The sequence below is a fragment of the Microtus pennsylvanicus genome, chromosome 14, assembly GCF_037038515.1.
Source record: "Microtus pennsylvanicus isolate mMicPen1 chromosome 14, mMicPen1.hap1, whole genome shotgun sequence".
Taxonomy (NCBI): Eukaryota; Metazoa; Chordata; class Mammalia; order Rodentia; family Cricetidae; genus Microtus; species Microtus pennsylvanicus.
The window spans coordinates 7323967-7345978 of record NC_134592.1 but is presented as its reverse complement, the minus strand read 5'-3'; the positions used below and the strand labels follow the sequence as shown (position 1 = coordinate 7345978).

At 44.6% G+C, this 22012-nt stretch overlaps 1 protein-coding gene across 9 annotated transcripts in view; it reads left to right on the top strand.

The window, feature by feature from the left end:
• The window catches only part of Traf3 (TNF receptor associated factor 3), a 103548-nt gene that overhangs the window by 68679 nt on the left and 12857 nt on the right, over nt 1-22012 (top strand). For 4 of the 9 annotated variants that reach the window (XM_075948386.1, XM_075948385.1, XM_075948382.1 and 1 more), the window contains 7 exons: nt 4196-4454; nt 5648-5699; nt 9193-9297; nt 10546-10713; nt 14981-15061; nt 17430-17504; nt 18927-19019. In XM_075948386.1, the coding sequence (XP_075804501.1) occupies nt 4213-4454; nt 5648-5699; nt 9193-9297; nt 10546-10713; nt 14981-15061; nt 17430-17504; nt 18927-19019 (816 nt within the window). In that variant the 5' untranslated portion in view covers nt 4196-4212. Of the gene's footprint in view, nt 1-491; nt 622-1301; nt 1513-2093; nt 2194-4195; nt 4455-5647; nt 5700-9192; nt 9298-10545; nt 10714-14980; nt 15062-17429; nt 17505-18926; nt 19020-22012 lie in introns of all 9 variants that reach the window. The other 5 variants (XM_075948378.1, XM_075948379.1, XM_075948380.1 and 2 more) reach the window with 3 other exon arrangements.

The following is a 22012-nucleotide window of genomic DNA, read 5'->3' as shown; positions in this document are numbered from 1 at the left end:
CTCTTGTAAATTATCGTCTCACGTGCATGCATATATATGCCATAGCATACACTCACTGCCCCTCAGCTCCCCTTATAAACCAGTGTAATTTAACAAACTATGTGCCAGGTGATAGCCACGCACACCTTTAATCCCAGCACTCAGGAAGCAGAGGCAGGTGAAGCTTTGTAAGTTCGAGGCTGGCCTTGTCTACAAAGTGAGTTCCAGGATACCCAAGGTTGTTATACAGAGGAAGCCTGTCTCAAAAAAAAAAAAGGAAGGAAGGAAAAGAAAATGAAAACTCCTGTGGCATGTCATCTTTGTATTGTCAGTGCCCTGTGGAGAAACTTGTTCATGCTATTTACAAGTAAAAAAGTAAAGTTAAGCTGTGTTAAGCTGTGTTGTGAAATTCAGAAGATAGCAACATGAGTGAACAAACGGTTAGGGTGACTAACTTTAGTCTACAGTTAGCAGCACTCTCTAATTTCAGGATATTCTTACCTTCCCACCAGGAAGCCCCATTCTTCTAGCAGTGCCTCTGCCACATTCTTCTTCCCTCACTCCTACAGCACTGGTCCCCACTTGTCTGGGCTCTGTCCTGGACACTCAAGCCCAGGTGGTTTTCTCAAGCTCTCATGGCTAGTAAGTATGTGCTGTGCCCATCCTGTGGTTTCTCTTTCCTGAAGCTGCTTCCTTCACACCCACTGAGCCTTAGAATGACTGTGTCAGGGATATGGATCAGTTGTCAGTGGCCTACTGTGGTCCTGGAGGTGTTGAGGGGGTGAGTCCCCACAGACCTGCCTCCAGCTATTCAGTGCCTTTTGCAACAGACTGCTGCAAGGCTCTAGTTGATGAACTAGGTATAGCATTTTTTTTAAAAAAAAAAAAAATTTGTTTCCTTTTCTTTGGCATTCTACAAAAACAAAGACCTGCAGTTGTAGTCTTTTCTTATTTATATAGAGCATAACATTCTGTAGCAAAAGAAAGATTACTCATCATTAGCTGGGTCTCTTGGTGTGGTTTAAATAAGGGCGGCCCCATAGACACAAATATTTGGATGCTTAGGGAGTAGCATTAGGGGGTGTGGCCTTGTTAGAGTAGGTGTGGCCTTGTTGGACAAAGCAAGTCACTGGGGGTGGTCTTTGGGGTTTCAAGTGCCAAGCCAGACACAGTGGTTCTCTTCCTGCTGCTGCCTTTGGATCCAAATGTAAAACTCTAGCTACCTTTCTCCTGCACCATGTCTGCCTGTGTACTGCCAGGATGATATTGGACTAAACCTTTGAACTATAAGCCAGCCCCAATTAAATGTTTTTCTCTTACAGAGTTGCTGTGGTCATGGTGTCTCATCACAGCAATAGAAACCCCAACTTAGAAATAGGAATTTAGTTACTCTCATTTCTCATCATGAGACCCTACTGAACACAGCTTCCCAAGCACTGTAGAGCAGAGCACCACACTGAAATTTGGTTTTTACATTGCACAGAATTAAAATTCTCTGTTCCTGAAGTCAGCTCGACATAGAAGTCGTTTGAGGTGAGTGTCTCAGACTTCATCTTTCTGGTAGTGCAGCAGGTACATACTGAGCACTCACTACCTGTCAAGGCACTGTTCTCAGTACCTGGGGTTATCAGTCAGTCAGCTGAAGATAACCAATCCCAGTCCTTGTCCAAGTCTGCTTCCCCAGTCTGAAGTGCCATGGGACAAGCACGTAGGGTTGCTTGGAGCTCCTTTAGAAGAAGGGGAGGTACACTGTGAGATTGGACTGTGCAGGGATACTGAGCACTCCAGGGACACAGAATGGTTGGTGGTGGGCAGCCAGTGAGCTCCCTGCAGATCTTCATTCAGTCCAGGCCACTTTCACACATAGCTCAGAAAAGTAAGCTGTCATTCTTGTGAACAGGCTTCTCAATGGCAGACTGCAAGCAGAGTCACTGACCCCTTGAAGTCATCTTGAAAACTTACTGGTACACATTTGTGGTTTCATACAAGGCCACAGCAACATTCTCTTTTATTAAAGCTTACCCAGGTGTGGCTAATCAATCAGTTCATTAATTTTTCTGCTGCTGACAGCCATTTTTATACATCTCTAGTCATGAAAAATTTGTTCTTCTCAGAACGAACAGCAGAAAACAGTACATGAGCAGGACTTAGGGGAAGAGGAAGACTCGGCTCTGCTCCAGACTTCTGAACACTTGTATCTGCTCTGTGCCTCTGGTATGTGGGGGTTCCCGGTCCTAGCTCATAACTCTGAGTCTCACTGACATGAGAAGTAAGGGGAGTCCTGGGAGTAGATGCTCCAGATATTGTAAGTTGACAGGATCTGAGTTTAGAGGGTTTTGTTTTTATGGTTTTTGTTTTTGAAATGGTTCTCATGGATCCCAAACTGGCTTCATACTCACTGTGGAGCAGAGGATAACCTTAATCCACTGATCCTCCAGCCTTTGCCTCCTGAGTGCTAGGATTACAGGTGCTAGCATGCCACCAAAACACATTTGATACTAGGGATCCAATCCAGGCCAATTCTCTACCAACTGAATTATATGCTTGCCCATTCAAACTCACACTTTTTTTAAATAGCAAAAATAAATTGTGCAAGAATAGGATGCATTTTTAAGGGAGCTGGTAACTTCTGGAAGCACCTGTTTACTTAGCAGATATATGGCATGATGTGGGAAAGGACTGGGAGTGGGAGACAGAAAAATAAATTTTGTGTTTCAGAGGCCACCACAGGCTTCTTTCTGCAGGTCTTTTCTGACCTTCTTTGCTATGGTGCACAGGGGACAGGACTCATGGGCTATGCAAGCTGAGCTAAGCGTATGAGTGCCTGTGTGCTAGAGCTACCCAGAAAGGTCTGAGAGAGGTTGGGTGTGGCAAACTCCTAAAAAATGTCTCTGAGGAACTTTACAGTGTTACTAATAGATATGATTGTCCATCATTCAAAGTTTCTTGTTATAAAACTTCACACTGATTGTGGGGTATCTACAGAGGAAAGAGAAGCCAGCCTTTTTACCACCATCTGGACCCATTCCATCTGTGCTGGACTACCGGAGGTGTTGTCACTGTTGGTGTGTGATATTGATGCTGGCTATAATTTCCATTAAAGACAGTGTTTCCTCAGGAATCTAGTCAACTGCTTTGTGTTCTTGATTAGTTTTGCTTACTTGACTTCAAGGCTCAACTGACAGAGCTGCCTATCCTGAGATCTGTGTGGCTGAATTGGGGAGTGCTCTCATTGTCCATCATGGGACTTGCAGGTGGAAGGCAGAGAAACTGGTAACCTGTGGGAAGTGAACCTGTGCAGGGTCCGAGAGACATATCCAATCCCATGTCCCTCTGCCAGGCCTGACCTGAGCACCTCTATGCCTGCCTGAATCTCAGCCTCCCAAAGAGACCCTACTCTGCTCCTCATAGGCTCCATGTGACAGTATCATGGCTCTGTGGTGTGGGGGCTTACTCAGGTAAACTGAGGGCAGAGGGCAGAAACAAGGGCCCTACATCCTGCAGGCACACTCACACGTGGCTCGTATGGGCTAGAAACACCTCGCTTACAGTAAATACCACTGCTGGAACACGAGGTGGTGGACTAGCCACTGGCCCACTTTGGCTTTATCACAGTCTGGTGGGAGTTATGGTCAGGGACTTAACTAGAAAATATAATTGGCCAAGAATGGCTGTTGCTAAGACTGGAGGGGTGGGTGGCTCAGTGGTTAAGAGTGCCTACTGCTCTTGCAGAGGACCCAAGTTTGATTACAACTATTTCTAACTCCAGCTCCATGGGATCTGATGCCTTTTGCTTCCAAGGGCACCTGCACTGACATGTGTGTCTCCGTGTGTAGATGATGCACACACCATTAGAAACAAAATAAATCTTAGCAGTAACAATGGCTGCTACTTCGGGCAAATCATTGGAATGAAGTTTTGGCACAGAAAAATATTTTGTGTATTTTAAGAAATCTTGGAAATACAGTTTACGAAGTTTTTTTCTCAACAAGTATTTGAATAGCAGTGTTAACAGTGCTATCTGGATAATGTAAAGAAGGAAGCCATGTGGTCTGTCTTGCTCCGTGGCAGACTAAAGCTGGGAAGGAATCTGCTGTATTCTTTAAATACTGGAAGTATGACCTCGGGCACTTTTGCTTTTCTCAGTCATGTTTGTTAGGCCTTCTCAAATAATGAAGGGGATGATGGACACTTATCATTACTTCTCTCCTGGCAGAATTTCTTTTTCCTAAGATGGAGTCAAGCAAAAAGCTGGATGCTGCTGGAGCCCTGCAGCCCAACCCACCTCTCAAACTGCAGCCTGATCGCAGTGCAGGGCCAGTGCTCGTGCCAGAGCAAGGCGGCTACAAGGAGAAGTTTGTGAAGGCAGTGGAAGACAAGTATAAGTGTGAGAAGTGCCGCCTGGTGCTGTGCAACCCGAAGCAGACTGAGTGTGGGCACCGGTTTTGTGAGAGCTGCATGGCTGCCCTGCTCAGGTGGGTGCTACATATGTCTTCAGGCTGCCTGGCCAGGGCAGCTATACCTATCTTCACCTGTTTCTCTCGAAACCGTGAATGCTTTTAAGTACAACTTCAGAGGCCTTTAGGGAAACACAGGGAGATCTCATGTCTGAGTCTTCTGAAGCCTCTGTACCTTGCCCTACCTGCCTCACATCCCACCCCCAGGCCTCTTTCCTGAAGTCTCCTACATGGTGTCAGCACTCTGTCCACAAAGCCTTGAGCCCCCATCTGTGTTGCTGTATTGTGCTCAAGAAGTTCATGCTTATGGTGGTGATGCCAAATGATCATAAGTCCTTAAAATAGAAGCCACGGTAGAGGAAGGTAGGATCACATGGAGCACAAACAGGTGTAAGTTTGCCTAAGAGGTACACATAGAGCTTGTACCAAGACCCTAGAAGCTCATGAGCTTTGTGGGTTGCTGTGGTAAAATCACAAGGGCAGATTGGAGTTAAAGGACAGAACTTGAATTGGCCAGGGAAGAACTTCATCCTGTAGCTATTGTGTATTTGCCAGGCATTGTGCTTGGCCCTCGGGTCCCTACAGGACATTCTACTACACCATCAGTACTCTCAGGACACATTAGCTTTAAAGGCCCACCCTCTTCCCAACTGGCCACTCCCCCCTGGGTGTCTGAAATCAAGACCAAGCCCAGTAGCCAGTTTCCTGTGTGCCCCTTGCCCTCATCGCATCCCTTTGCCTGCTGAGAGTGGAAGGATCATAGTAGTTGAACTTGGGGTGTCCTAAGGGATAGAGGCAGTTCCCCTGTGCAGGTGCCACTGGCATTTTTATACACAGTGAACTTGTCTGTAGCCCAAGACCAGAATATCAGAAGGCCTTGAGTACCTGTGAGTGCTCTTTCCAGAGGGTCTTCTCTGAGACTCAGTACGACACCAGTAGGACATGTCACTTCATGTTCTTTAAGTTTTTCCAGTGGGACTAAGCTATTGAATGTAATAGTTTCCTTTTGAAAAATTACCATTTTTTTAAAAGTTTGGTTCTTTTTCTACTGTGGATTCCTATTTAAGTTGGGTTTTCCATAGTGTCCTGGAGCTCTGCCTATTGCCGCAAGCTAGAGCAGGTATGACTGCAAAGGAAGGCGTTCTGTGTGCCCACTGAGCCTGAAGGAAGGAGGGACTGCTGCTCTAACATGCTTGCTTTGTTTCCTTCAGCTCCTCTAGTCCAAAATGTACAGCGTGCCAAGAAAGCATCATCAAAGACAAGGTACTCATGTCTATTTTATTTCCTTCCTTCAGACAGAGGCTTACTGTGTAGTCCAGGGCCCCCAAACCTAATGATCTTGCCCCAGCTTCTGAGTGCAGGGGTGTGCAACCATGCTAGGCTTCTTGGGTGGTTGATACATTTCACATAGCTTGCATTTAGTGCTCTGGAATTTAGCTTAAATTTATTTATTTATTATTGAGGGGCGGTGCGTGTATGCTATAATGTTTGTGTAGAGGTCAGAAAACAACTTTATGGGATTCTTTCCTTCTATCTTTAATTGGATCCTAGGGATCAAATTCAGGTTGCCAAGTTTGCACAGAAAATAATTGACCTTTTTAAATGAGACACCTTTTTACATAGTTTTTGTACAATGCATTGAAATTCAGTTTTATTTCACTGTTTTTCTTTGTTCCTTTGGTTGGGTCTCAAACTCACGGAGATCTGCGTGCACTGCCACTTCTCAGCTATTTCTCCCTTTTAAGTGGTGCACACCTTTGATCACAGTACTTAAGAGGCAGGTGGGTCTCTGCGAGTTCAAGGTCAGCCTCCTCTACATAGCAAGCTCCAAGACAGCAAGAACTACACAATAAAGAGACTGTCTCAAAAAAAAAAGTTAATATTTTTGTGGGGAGGTGAGGATGGGAGTCTGGCTTAAGCTAGCCTTGAATTCACTTAGTATCTGAGGTCCTGTCTCCATCTCCCAAGTTCTGAGATTACAGATGTGTGCTCCCACACCTAGTTTATGCAGTACTGAGGTACATCCCAGGGCTTCAAGTATACTTTGCAAGCACAGCACCAACTGAGTTAGATCTCTGGTCCCTTGGGTTTTGTGTTTGGGGTTTTTTGTTTTGTTTTGTTTTGTTTTTGAGACAGGGTTGTACTATGCAGCCCTGGCTGGCTTTGAGCTCGTAGAGATCTATATCTACCCGCTTCTGCTTACATGTGGCAAGTCCCTTGGGTTTTTTTTCCCCTCCCTCACTCCCTTCTTTCCTTTCTTCTTCCATCCATCCATCCTTCTTTCTTTTCTTTCTTCTGTTTTGTTTTTGGGGACTGGTAGCCATCCAGTGTAACCCATCCTGGCCTGAAACTCATGGCAGTCCTCCTGCCTCAGACTCCATAATAGTCAACACTTAGTTTTGACAGTATTGCAGCAGACTCCAAGGCCTGACGTGTGTTATGTGAGTGCCTGGGCAGACTAGGAATAGGGCATCATTCAGGCACATGTGTCCATCTTCTGTTACAATTCCTGCAAGGCACTCTCCCCTGAGCCAGTCCCACCTGTGTACTCCATGGGAAGGAGTGTGAGGAGTGCTGAGGTGCCTGTTACGGTGGCGGCTGGCTGTGGTCAGATCATTGCTGCCCTGGTAACTTTCTTCTCATGCAGTTCACACTTAACTTGGACGCTAGCTCTTACCTTCAAATATGCCAGAGGGGAGTGTGGGCTTTGAATTTGTCCTCGCTCCCCTTCACTAGTGTCTTGAAGTGCTGAGACAGTGAATGAGATCACTAACAGTTAGAGAGTGGGTACCACTGAGGCTCTCCCCTGTCTTCTTCCTGAACCCAGTTCCTCTCCTTTTCTCTTGCACATGGCCACCCACATAATACTAAGCCTTTCCAAGCACATTTGTAGCTTGAACCAACTAACCCTTAAGGACTTAAGTGTCAATAAAAATGTGTATGATTCCAATATTCTGATTAATGAGCCTAACAGTTTTTAATGTAGGCTATTAAATCCAACAGTAAGAGCCTTGCTCTGGGATTTCCTGTCAAAAGCATTTGCAAGTGCCAGACTTGTTGGTCAGGGCAGCCCAGCTGAGGCAGCTGGCCACAGGGCCCCTGAGCTCTAGGGAGAAGGGTCTCTAATGAAACTTGTTCTGGATAGTTAGAAAGGGAGTTAGCCAACCCTCCCTGCTTTTCTTAGCACATTAGCATATCTCTGCTGCTGAAGACTCTAGCCACTTGTCAGTCACTTACCCAACTCTTCTCTCTCCTCTCCTCTCCTCTCCTCCCCTCCCTCCCTCCCTCCCTCCCTTTTTTTCTTTTGTGAGACAAGGTTTCTCTGTGTATCCCAGTCTGTCCAAGAACTCACTTTGTAGACCAGGCTGGCCTTGAACTCAGATCCGCCTGCCTCTTCCTCCCAAGTGCTGGGGTTAAAGGCAGACGCCACCGAGCCTGGCTTTTACCCCATTCCTTTTCCTAACATGGCAGCGGGCCTACCTTGTTCACATGTATTGACAATTGTGACTGAGAGAAAGAAGTTAAAGCCACAAGTTAAGGTGACTGTTTTTAGTATCTGTTTCATTTACAGTTATGATCCTTCTTTCTCTCCTCCCCTTCGCTCCCCTTCTCTTCTCTTTTTTTCCCGAAACAGGTTCTCTACATAGTCCCTGCAGTTTTGGAGCTCAGTGTGTGGACCAGGCTGACCTCAAGCAAACCTCTTGCCTCTGTCTCCCAAGCGTTGTGATTAGAGGGGTGCACTACCACTCAGAGCTTCCATCTTAGTTTTTGAAACAGGATCTGTTACTGACCCCTGGAGCATTCTGATTGGGTAGAATAGCTGGCCCTTAAGCTCCAAATCCTGTCTCTGCCTCCCCAGCACTGGGTTTATAGGTACACACCAACATGCTTGAATCCTTGTAGGTGTCAGCATCCCAACTCATGCTTGTACAAAAGCACAGGGATGGCTGAGCCACCTCATTTTTAAACTTCACCAGCTACTACTGATTCTCTCTCTGCCTGGAAGTTTGGAGAGGGCATATTAAGTGTCCTGTCTTCCTATCACAGATATTGACAGTGGGGAGTTGTTTCAGAAATGCCTGAGGACCAAGATGCTGAAGACTCTTGTTAGAGACAGATTGCTTGTTTTCTACAGGCAAATAAAATTAAAAGCAAGCAGGTGGTTCATTTCCAGGAAAATAGTTCAGTACTAGCTCATCCTTGTGGCACATATTTAAAGCTAATTTGGGGCTAAGATGTGGCTCTGTGGTGGAGTGTTTCCTTAGCATGCACAAGGGCCTGGGAGTCCTTCCTCTCTGGAGAAAAAAAAAGCATGATTTGGAAAAAACTGAGTTACAAGCAGCATACACTAAGAAGGAACCAATATTATTTCACAAGTTGTCTCAAAACATTATCTCTACAACTGTTGGTCTGATTCTGACAAGCTTTTTGTATACCATGTTGAATTACCAGCCTGTCGCCACATCCTTTGGCAGGCTGTGTCAGTACTCAAGGACCATAATGCTCCAAAATGCCTTTACCCAACATGCCTTCTGATTTACTTAATAAAAGGTAGTGGCTAAAGTTATAGGAGTTAAATGGTGTCTCTTAGTGGGGCCGGCTCTTTCATTGTACTTACAGAAATTAAGACGGTCCTTCATGCTTCCTTAGGCCCACTTAAGAGTTGCTCTTAGCATTTTTAGAGTGGTTTTTACCTGTCCAATGGCAACATATGACGATTAAGAAGTATTAATCCTCTAACTACCTTTCAATTCAGGTGTTTAAAGATAATTGCTGTAAGAGAGAGATCCTGGCCCTTCAGATCTACTGTCGGAATGAAGGCAGAGGTTGTGCAGAGCAGCTGACTCTGGGGCATCTGCTGGTGAGTACCCAAGTGACCCCAGAACCAGAGGCATGCCTGACCACGGCGGCGGAACACGGTGTGCACAGTGGTGCTCTAGTTACTGCATTATTTTCAAATGAAACCTTGTAAGAGAGTGTCCAGTCCCTAGGACATAAAGTGTCATTTCTCATGACATAGCGAATTGTCATCCTCTGCCCTACTTAGAATAAAGAAATTGGAGTTGGGTTTTAATTTTTTTAAAGCTTATTGTTATTTAATAGTTTGATACACATATACAAGGTTGTCTTGATCATATTCAACCCCAGGACCTTTGTCAATTCTTTTTTTTTTAATATTTTTTATAGTTTATTTAACTTTATTTTATGTGCATTGGTGTAAAGGTGTCAGATCCCCTGCAACTGGATCTTCAGACAGCTGTGAGCTGCCATGTGGGTGCTGGGAATTGAACCCAGGTCCTCTGGAAGAGCAGTCAGTGCTCTTAACCACTGAGCCATCTCTCCAACCCCCAGGTTTTAATTTTTAAAGACACTTTATAACTTTACTTCTACCATGAAATTTCATGTAACTTAAGGTTGCTTTTTTTAATTTGTGTATTTTATTCAGAGTGAATAATTGAATAAGAATAAAGGATTTAAAGGGTTAGTATGTTCTCTGTGTGTGTGTGTATGTGTGTGTGGTGGTGGTGGTGGTGGTTTTATGGGAGGAGAGGTTGACACAAGTTTTACTCTATAGTCCAGGGTGTGTGTGTTTGTGTAGTTTTTGACACTAGTTTTGATATACATATACATTTATATGTATGTATACATATATACATATAAACACACAGACAACACACATATATATATATCAATCACACACAGATATATATATATATTATATATATATATATATATATCAGTTACACACACACAGTTCAGGCTAACTTTGAACTCAGGATCCTCCTGTTCCCCTGTCTCAGCCAGTTCTGCTAGTATGACAGCTCAGGTCTACATCATCACATCTGGCTAAAATAGTTCTTAACAGAGACACCCCCACTCTCCAGTTCTGGTAACAGAGAGAACGAGTGCATGGTCCCTTACTCACATATGTGTTGAGGAAATATAAGGTACACACAGTGAGCCTGTGTCTCTTGTGCTTGCCGTTCTGCTGCATAGAACTGTCCCTGTTGCAGGGTCATAGCATCTGCAAGACCTCACTATATGGCAGTTACAGTCTGCTGTTTCACACTTAGTTTTTGCCAGTTAAGAACTTTGGTTTGTTCTACAGGTGCACCTAAAAAATGAATGCCAGTTTGAGGAGCTTCCCTGTCTTCGTGCCGACTGCAAAGAAAAAGTATTGAGGAAAGACTTGCGGGATCATGTGGAAAAGGCCTGTAAATACCGAGAGGCCACATGCAATCACTGCAAGAGTCAAGTTCCCATGATCACACTGCAGGTGCGATGTTGCCTGTTCATGTCCCTTCTGCTCAGCTCAGGTGCACTTCCTCTGCAGAGATGATGATTCTAACAAGGATAAAAAAAAAGGATTAAATAGCAATTTTCATCTAACTTTATTTCAGAGTAAAGCTGTATTTGTTTTGCCTATTTTGATTTATATAATTAACACTTTCCGTTGCCTTGATTGACTCACTTGAGATGTCAAAAAAATGAAGAACGATGATTCAGAAAAGGTAGAATTTGTAACTTGTCCCAAAGAATAGCCTCAAATTTTGATGGAGTGCTTATCTTCTCACAGCTGTATGACACAAACATCACTTACAACAGGCTCATTTGTCCTACAGTATCACAGGCAGCTGTGTCTCTGGAGAGACAAGGGTTCAGATGTTTTCCTGCCTTTTTGTTTTGGCATGGTCTGTTCTGTGTATGCAATGGAATCATCATTTCTGTGTGAAAGATGAGACATTGAGGGTAGAGGACCAACTTGAAAATCGGTCATTCATCAAGCAATCTTTGGTTGTATGCCTACTGTATACCATGCCATTCCAGGACATGGACTGCTTGCAGGTTGATCAGGAGAACTGGGGACCCTGGCCAGGTATTGCTGAGAGGCCAACAGGAAGGGACTACTCTTGGTGGTGATGCCAGGGTCATCAGAAGGGGGACTGTTGGGGTACAGCCATGGTACAAGGGCCATTGCTGAGTTTCTAGTGTCTGTCATGTAACATGTCATGGCCACCATGTTAGGAGAATCTCCTATGACATGAGATGTGTTCTGCTCTGCTGTCTCGGTATTCGCTCCCATCACTAGTCAGGCCTGAGTCTGGGCCTCATTTTATCTGAACATCTTTTTCTTGTAGAATGCCATAGACATTTCCAGTTACTAAAAGCTTTCAAGGATTATATCTTCTCCTTTGGAAAATAGCATTAGAATGTGTCATCATTGAGCAGTTCATCTAGTAACAAACTTCCAATGAGTGAGACACTGTCCAGGCTGTACACATGTTAATACACTGCTGTCAAAGTTACACTTTGCTCCTTGCAGAGATCAGTTACTTGAGAGTATAGCCAAGTAGTTTTCCTTTGAGAAGGAACTGAAAACATGCTGGTTAGATACCACATAGCAGCCACCTCTGAACAGCAGGCGAGACTGTAAGAGTCAGGAGAGCACATGGTTAACCATGTGTTGATGGCAAAGGGGCTGACTTGAAATTTCTCTCCTTAGTCTGCAGTCTGAGAAAGGAGATATACAGGTATATATACAGTTAAATTCCAGTCGTATGGAAAGTACTGTGACCATGATGTATACAAAACACCAATAAGGGAGGGCCAGGAAAGGCCAGTGAAGAAGCAGCGCTTATTTCATTTGAATTTTTAATCTGCAGCCACAGATGGAAGGCAGTTTGAGATCTGAATTTCGCAAAGAAATGACTGTTCATTGTAAATCTCTGGAGGCCTTCATGGTGGAAACTGGCTGCAGGCTCCTTTAACAGTGTTACTAGTGTGCTCTGCTGTTGCTTTCATTTTGTTTTGTGTTACTCAGGATAAAATTCAGGGCCTCAGAGACCACTTTTTTTTTTTTTAATCTTTTTTAAGACACGGTCTGGCATTCCCTGAAAGTACCACTCATTTAGGCTGGCCTTAAATTTGGCATCCTCCCACCTTGGCCTTCTCAGTAATCACCAGCATGTGGCACCCCATTGGCCTTTCACTTTCATTTTTGTTTTGAAATAGGTTCTTTTATAAAAGCACAGGCTGATCTTAAATTTACTGGCTACCTGAGGATCACCTTGAACTCCTGCTCTGTCTCTGTTGAGGTGGCTGTTCCCGAGTCCTTGCCTCTCTAAGGATGCAGTCATGAGAGTGAGGGCTTGTCCTTATTAATTAATGACATCTGCAGATCCAATAAGGTCCCATTTAGAGCTTCTGAATGAACGTGGGCAGTATTGTGGGAGGGCACTGTTCAGTCAGTATTACGGGTTGAAGTCCTGAACCGGCAATTCAACAAAAAAAACTATCCATGATTAATAAGAGGAAACACACCAATTCACAATGCCTGAGCTGCAGGACTCCCCACATTGTACCCCTTCCATTAGACTCATAGATTAAAAAGCGTGATAGAATTGGTAAAGTGCAGGAATATGCTTTCTTGTGATAATGACATTTCAGATTGGGGTCAGGTTATTGGAGAGCAGTTTGACAACAGTTCATCAAAATCTAACTTAAACATGTGCATCCTTTGATGCTTTTAAAACCTTCCTGCCAGGCAGCGGTGGTGCACGCCTTTAATCCCAACGCTCAGGAGGCAGAGGCAGGTGCATCTTTGTGAATTTGAGGCCAACCTGGTCTATACAGAGCGAGTTCTAGGACGACCAGGGCTACACATAGAAATCCTGTTTCCTGATACTCTTTCATGAGTGTGCAAAAGTACACACAAAGATACTGGGTGTTCTGCCTCATTGACCTCCCAGTCATCCTGCCGGCTCCTCCTCCCCTCCTCTCAGCCCTACTTTCCCTTACCTTCTCCAGTGCTATCTTGTTTTTTTTCTCTCCATGATGCTTATTTGATGAGGCACAGGCAGGTGTCCAGCCCAAAGAATGAAGATGGGAGTGTGTGAGTTCAGAGAGCATAGAGACTATGGTTCCTTTACCACGTCTCAGAGTCCCCGCCTTGCTCTGTAGACTCGTGACCTTGGCTCTTGGGAGAGTACTGTGGCCCCACTTGATTCACAAGGCTAGTTACTGGGTTTCCTCTGAAATGTGCAGAATGCCTTGACTTTGTGATTCTTAAAAACTCCAGATCCATGCAAACCCCACATGCAGGGTCCTTGAGCAAGCTGTTCCTTGAGGGAGAGCTATGACCAAATTCTCCCTGTCCAGGTCTTCTAGTCAGTATGGAACGATAATAGACCTGCTTACCACATACCTATCCAGAGGGGCTCTGAGACAGTAGACCTGCTTACCACATACCTATCCAGAGGGGCTCTGAGACAGTAGACCTGCTTACCATATACCATATTCAGAGGGGCTCTGAGACAGTAGACCTGCTTACCACATACCTATCCACAGGGGCTCTGAGACAGTAGACCTGCTTACCATATACCACATTCAGAGGGGCTCTGAGACAGTAGACCTGCTTACCATATACCATATTCAGAGGGGCTCTGAGACAGTAGACCTGCTTACCACATACCTATCCAGAAGGGCTCTGAGATCCAGCTCAGGAGCAGAGCAGCTTAAACTTGTAGGGTTCACACCTAGAAGGCCCAGACTTTTAAATTCCCACGAGATTGAGCCTGGTGCCCTCCTCAGGTCAGTGTCCTCTGTTAAACAATTACTTCCAGCCGGTTGGTGGTGGCACACACCTTTAATCCCAGCACTTGGGAGGCAGAGACAGGCTGAACTCTGTGAGTTCAGGGTCAGACTGGTGTACAGCTAGTTCCAGGACAGCCAGGGCTGGTACACAGAAAAACCCTATCTCAAAAAAACAAACAAAAACAATAAATAAATAAATGGCATGTGCTTCCCTTCTATGGGGTACTGTTTTGGCCCTGTATCTGCCTAGCTAGACTGAAAAGTGCTGGAACAAGAGCCATGGTCCGTTAATCTACCTAAAGACAAATGTCACTGAAGGGCAAGGAACTAGAAAACCTACTGAGACCTGGAAGTGTCCCAGGACCCTGGACGAACTGCTGAGCAACCTTACTCAGCAGTAGTTGCTGTACTGGCACTTCTGTCTCTGCCTTTGCTTTTCTTGGGCCCTTGGGTTTGATAACCTCAACACGCTCTTGCATTTTTATGTACAGGCGCCCCTCGCGTTGAGATTAACAGTTCTAATCATACCATTTCAGTAGGGCCTAGACCAAAATTTATCCATACTTGTGCACTAAAGATAATGTAGACAAAATTTCAGGACAGCATCCTGGAGGCTATTAGAGAGATGTCTTGTCCAGACTCCAGACTGAAAGGCCAGAGGAAAATCTGAGCATGGGCATTTGACCAGCCCCACATTGTCCATAGGACCCTCCACCTGAGATCTGTTGGGGAGGGAGCTGGCATTAGGATGTCACCATCATTGTACTCCACAACTTCTCTCTGGGTCACATCTGACCTGCTGTCACAAGGTCCTAGACACTCACGCTATGATGAGTGTGACGTGGTAATGGTGGGCATAATTTCCTTTGCGTCTCCGTTGGAGAGCTGTGGACACTGAGATAGATGAGCTTTGCTGACCCACACTTGAAGCACTTCCTTTTCCTTTGTAGAAACACGAAGACAATGATTGTCCCTGTGTGGTGGTGTCTTGCCCTCATAAGTGCAGCGTCCAGACTCTTCTGAGAAGTGAGGTAAGGCACAGCCAGGGCTCAGGCAAAGCCCTGTGACATTGGGTCCCATGTACTGTAGGCCCCACTCTTCCTGAGTCAAGGGCATCTATATAGTCCTCATTGATGGTCGACCGTGGTAATGTGTGTAACAAGAAAGACAAAACCAACAGGAAGTTTTTGGGAGTCAGAAGCAAACAACAGAAAGCTACAAAAAGGTAAATTCAGGATTAAAAAGACTAAGAATTGAAAAAAAAGTGAAGAATCTACAAATGTAAGTAAAGATGGTTCTTCAAGTTTTTTAAAGCACTGTTTTTAAATCTGTACTGAATTTTTGTAAGATTGCCTCAAAAAAGTGAATGTAGACCTTCTAAAACCATTTGGCCACCTCATGGGCAGGGGCAGTGCTGGAGGGGTGTAGATACTGAGTGGAGGGGCATCCACATTTGAGACCATCCCTAAGGGCACATGTGAGGAATCCCAGCAACTGTACATTGCACTCTGCCCAGGTACTTCTGTAAGATGGGTAGATTTTTATCATTAATTTTATTTGATCTGTCCTATGGATAGATCCACGTGGAAAATTCTAGGGATCCTAACACTTTTACATATGACCTGACCTGGAGCCCCATGGTTGCTTAGTATCTGAGGCTCTGATCTTTGGAGCGTCTTGAGGCTTCTCCAGCAGCCTGGCAATTGGAGGAAGGCAGCCTAGAAACCCTAGTTCATGTGGGCCTAGTGCTAGGGGCACTAGGAGATCTCGGAAGACCCTGAGAGCCATGCTCACCTAGGTATATCCTCCCAGGACAATGATGGGTAAGGTTGGTGTCAGGCCTCTGGGAGGACCTCGGGGAAGCACAAGTAAATTCTCCATGCTGGACCACTGGAAGATCCTTCTGTTAACATCTGGAGAGTCTATCTGCTAAAATGATCCCCAGAATTTATAAGCCTCAATTCAATTCTGTCTGCTCAGAACTCTGAATTAAGATGAAAAATAGCCTCACTGAAACCAAGAGAAAGGAGCCGTGGGCTGTGCATTAGTCTCGCTTCTGTTCCACAGCTCCTGTAAATTCTTGAGGGCTCCAAGTGTACTTATAATAAAAACAGGTTAGGAAAGGGTAGGACAGTGAGTTTATAGTAGAAATAGCTTGTCAGAACAGTGTACCCTGGTTGTAGCATTAGAAGTGTTAGCTGGTCATGATTGTAATTGTAACAGTGGCCCTGAAAGAATGTCACACCTTAAAGTTTTAAACTGGCCCACGTTGACCTGCCTGTGGGGCCTTCTGTGTACTTCCTCCGAGTCCAGCCCAGAGTCCAGTCCCGGCTGAGCTCAGGGAAACTGCAAGCATGCTAGGCTGCTGCTCTTTATGACAGCCTAACTAAGGGGCCCTTTTCGGTATGGTTGGTTGTGGTGGGGGCCTCAAGGCTCTTTCCCAGGTTGCCTTTCTTCAGAGCAGTTGTGAAAGGGTCGATGAACAGAGGAAGAACGGATCCTTGTTCGTCCTTCATTCCTAAATACTGAACATAGAAAATAATCACCTTGGTCCTTATAGACCAAGGAAAATTCCAAAACTACACAAACCTGCACCTACCATGTCTGCACAGGCGAGACAGAATAGAGCTATGAGAAGGCAGCAGGCATACAGGAACTGTGTTCCAGCCGACACACATCTGTTCTTAGTATACATCTTTTCAGTTCCCTTGTCTCTTGCTTGGGGCATCCTGGAGCTAAAGTAGAGGCTATCTTCTCTCAGGATAGATTTTCCAGGCACTCCTAATTTTCCATCTGTCAGTTAGAGGAGACAGCATAAGATTCCTGTTGTTAGAATGGCTGTAAGGATCCTTGAAAAGCTTATGAGCCTTTGAACATGCCAGGGGAAAAAGGCTTTTCAGATGAAGGAGTGAACTCACCTCCATCCATCTCAAGTATTACTAGTAATGGTTCAGTGTGTGAGCTTGCTTTGAAAATGGGTTTATTTTTGTGTACTGTATAGTAGGTGTGTGACCCAGTTGCATCCCAAATGCTTTCTGACTTTTTGTGTTTCATACAGTTTTTGTTAATAGTCTTTAAATGTGCATTTCAGTTTTTTTTTTCTTTTTTAATTCTGGCACTTCAGACGGCATGTCACAGTTTGAACAATTCATTCTAAAGAAATTGGAATTTTAAGAACTGTTACAGTGAATGTATTTCTGTATATTGGTGTGTATACGTGTATACTTGTGATGAAACTGTATTTTACTGCCTGAAGTCCAGCAAGCAGATGATGCGTACATACCTGCACTGATAAAGACCTTCTTAGCAGTACAGCCTGGATGCTCTCTGTGCCCTGATATGTTTGAACATTTTCATGCAAACGTTTGTGTCACAACTCACGTCTCTTTCCCGTTGCAGTTGAGTGCACACTTGTCAGAGTGTGTCAATGCCCCCAGCACCTGTAGTTTTAAGCGCTATGGCTGCGTTTTTCAGGTCAGTATCCAACATTTGTCCTTCCCAGTTACTGACATTCTGCCATTGAAGAAAGTTCTCATAATAATATTTTAACATTTGAGTTCTCACTCTTTAGTCTTTGTCATGACACCAGATCACCCTGCTGCATGGGTGAAACAAGCCATACATGCAGCAGGGGTGGGTGCTCACTTGCCAGGCCAGGGATTTTGAGACTCAGATGGAGCAGCATGGGAAGTCAGTGTGCCCAAAGAACTGCTGCCTCCCAGACAGCTCCCGGTAGTGAGAAAGCAGTGACATTTGGTGGAGTTTCTGTGGCGATTGTAACTATTTGTTACCTGAGTATAAGTGAGTGTTAAACTGGATGTCGCTTTGACATTGCTTGTCAGCCCTTAGCTGTAAGAATCACACATGGGTGTCTGTAATGCTTTTTCCCGTGTGTGCTTACTCTTACCCCTGCCAGCCTGTCGAAAAACCAACTTCCTGGGAAACAGGGTTTTTGTCAGAAACCTGCATATGGTTTTCTGTTCGTTTTTTTTTAAAAAACATACCTGAGTTTATCTACCAAAAGGCAAAATATGTTACAAAGAAAGTGTCTAAATTTAGCTACATGTATTAATAGTGCATTGTTATGGAGCTGGTACGGAGGCAGTGAGCAGCATTGCAGGACTTTTTTCTGCGAAGATGAAAAACTGAGAATAAGAATGAAGTCTCCCTTGCTGTAGTCTAGGAGGCGCCTGCAGCTCCCTGTTCTGTCGTGCGTAGTGCCATCCATCCTCTGTGTGTGTGCGTATGTATGCTGATGCAGAGCTGGGCTCAGATCAGCATATATAGAGAGATAGTCTATGTACAGAGTATATGTTTTGGAGATCATAAAAATGCTTTTTCTGATTTCTTAATTTTCTGGTATCAAAACAAATTATAGTCTCAAATTGGTTGTTTCCTTGAATATGCAAAGTACTATTTAAAGTGCTTGCTCTTGGCTTAAATGGTCTGCATCTTATGTACTCTGTAGATTGTTTATGTTTTGTATGTAAATATCTCAGCACACTCAGCCTGGTGAGGCGGTGCCTTTTTGAACACAATACTGTACCCTAGTTCACTGGACTGCTGTAGCAGCTATACATTCCAGAACGTTCTCTGTATATCTTCATGAAAATGACTTATAAAGAAACAGGATGAATTTCAAATTTAATTCCTTGGTTTTGCAAGTATGCAACATTGATGAGAAGCCCTAGGGAGAACTTGAGGGAGGAGCATGAACTTGAGGTTGGCTCTGCAGCATCGCAGGCTCTTGGCGTACTCCCTGCACGGTAGCCTAGGAGGCCCCGAGTGAGAGCCCCCTTCCCTTCATGTGTAGTCCTGCTTCTAGACTTGTATGTTAAGTTTTCTTAACTGTAAGTGGAGTGATTGGTTTAGTGTCACCCACGTTTGCTCTTGCAGGGTACAAACCAGCAGATCAAGGCCCATGAGGCCAGCTCCGCAGTACAGCATGTGAATCTGCTGAAGGAGTGGAGCAACTCCCTGGAGAAGAAGGTAGGCATGGAGCTTTTGGCTTTTGTCAGGCTTTATAATTCTTCAGACTATTTAAACAGGAGATCTGTTTTCTAATTATTTTTATCAGTGATTGTCAGTAGAGTCAGTTCTGTTTTGAATCTTGAGCTGCTTTGTTTGTTTGTTTTTTGGGTTTTTTTGTTTTGTTTTGTTTTGCAAGACAGTGTTTCTCTGTAGCCTTGGAGCCTGTCCTGGAACTAGCTCTTGTAGACCTGGCTGGCCTCGAACTCACAGAGATCCGCCTGCCTCTGCCTCTGAGTGCTGGGATTAAATGCGTGCAGCACCACTGCCCAGGGAATCTTCAGCTTCTCTGTGTAGGTGTTTGCTCCTGTTTAACTGCCAAACAACGTGCAGTGCCTGTTTTCCTTCCTTCTCTATTTAATCACTTTGTGGATCATCTTAGCACTGATCTAGGACAAAGATTATGCTAACATCCATACTCTGGTCCTTGGCTCCAAGCCTTCTGAGAAGTAGCCACCCTGTGCAGGTGCATTGCTTCTGACGGCTTTGGCACTGATCAGCGTGGAGATTGCTGGTCTAGACTGCTTAACCCCAAATACTGGTTGGCTCCTTACAGAGCAGGTTTGCCAAACCCACGTGTCTGGTTACTCATGTTGATGATCTTCAGCTGGGTCTTTTGTAAGACCCAGGGAGGAAAACAAGTTGCCTTCTCCCCGTGTTTGCAAGGACTGATAGGAGAAATGGTCATGGGCTCACACTCATCACGGTCATTTACATTCAATACACTGATTAGAACTTGTATCAAGAGGTCATTGAGATGATTTAAATGGTTGGTGCAGCTGACATTGGAGTTTTAAGAAGACCTGGAAATCTTGTGTTAAGTGTTTGATACAAATAAATGTACTTCAGAGTCTAACACAGTGGTTCTCAACCTTCCCAATACTGTGACCCTTTAATACAGTTCTCATGTTGTGGTGACCCCCAACCATAAAATTAAATTTCTTGCCACTTCATTACTAATTTTGCTACTGTTATGATCGTAATGTAAGTATTTTTGGAGATAGAGGTTTGTCAAAGGGATCACAATGCACAGACTGAGAACTGCTGGTCTAAAGTGACAAAGTAGGAGGTTCTCGAGAGAGCTGGCATGTGCCATGTGTTGGTAAAACTGGAAAGGAGAGGTGAGGACGAGAAAGAACCACGCCCACCAGCAGCAGGAGCTGTGCCAGTGCATAGAAAGTTTCTGGTAGCCCAGTCGGTGGCCATCTGGAAACACAATCTTTGCTCTGAGCCCATTAATAGCTACTTAGCAATCTTTTTTCCATCTTCTTGAAGAAAGTGTTCGTTTCTGCTATTAATTACTATATAACCCCAGGATGTCCTGCTTCTCACAAGTTCATTTAAAAGGCTCTTTCTTGTACTTAATGACTTAGTTATAACCCAGGTGTTGTGGCACAAACCTTTAATCCCAGTCCTTGGGAGGTGGAGGGTGGGAAGGTCAGAAGTTGAAGGTCATCTTTAGCTATAAAATTCAAGGCCAGTCTAGGCTCCTTGAGACCCTGTCTCAAAAGGAAAAAAAAATTAGTTTTTTGGTTTGTTTTACTCATTGTGCTGTAGGCGTTTGGTGGCTCTGAGGAATGTGGCTCTCCATGACGCCAGCCCAGGAAATGTGGGCCAAGGATGTCTTCAAGATGTGGAGGTCTCAAGCCAGGCAGTGGTGGCTCATGCCTTTAATCCCAGCACTCGGGAGGCAGAGGCAGGCAAATCTTTGTGAGTTCGAGGCCAGCCTGGTCTACAAGAGCTACTTCCAGGACAGGCTCCAAAGCTACAGGGAAACCCTGTCTCAAAAAAAAAAAAAAAAAAAAAAAGATACGGAGGTCTCTTTTTTTTAACTGACAGGAGAGTGGGTATGTTGTGCTTCTGGAACATGACTGCCTGCTAACCGCTAACCTCAGTAGTGGCCATTTAAGGGGTACATGAAGGCAGCAATGTGCAGGTACTCCAGGGCTTTGCTCTCTGATGTAAGTGTGGATTCACAGTTCAAGTAAGGGAAACTCCAAAGGGAAGAAAGTAAGACTACTTACTACGATGTGTACATGTTACTGTTAGTTGCTTCTGCTCAACCAATACTTGATTGCTGCAGGAAAATTGGTGTTTTTTTTTTTTTTAGAAATAGCCATGAGATTCTTGTTAAGAAATGGTGTTTCCACTTAGGGTGAGAATGAGAAAAACCTGGAAATTTTATCTGGCTTTGCCGGATGGGAATGATGGAACAGTAACTTCAGAAGAGTTCTGTAAAACTGCTGTTGCCCTTCTTCATTGGCACAAGTTGGTACTGCAGGAGCTTATGGCCTTATGTGGTGGGAGAAGGCTGGGAAATTGGCAGCTTCATTTGCTTATGAGACATGCAGTCTTGGTATGCACCATTTGTTTCCTTTATGTTTTGTTTTCTTGGTTTTTCGAGATAGGATTTCTCTGTGTAACCTTGGCTTTTCTGGAACTCTGTATACCAGGCTGGCTTTGAACTCACAGAGATCCACCTGCCTCTGCCTCCCAAGTGCTGGGATTGAAGGTGTGTTGTTGTAGGGAGGCCTGGCCACCCAGCTAGCTTAGACCTGAAATAATCTCATAGGAACTGTATTAATGAAATCACTGCTTGACCCATTAACTCTAGCTTCTTATTGGCTAGCTCTTACATTTAATTTAACCCATCTGCATTAATCTGTGTATTGCCACGTTGCAGTGGCTTACCAGCAAAGTTTCAGCATGTCTGACTCCGGCAGCTCCATGTCGTGTCCATCCCATCCTTCGTGTCCCCCATTCCCCCCACACACACCTAAGTTCTGCCCTATTATCAACAAGCCAAGGCAATTTCTTTATTCATTAACCAATAAAAGTAACACATAGACAGAAGGACCTCCCACACCAGTGTGTGTAGCACACCTGGTTAACTTTAATGAGTTTTTGTGTCTGGGTCTCTTTGGGTCTGAGCTCCACCTGTTTCTTAGGAGTTG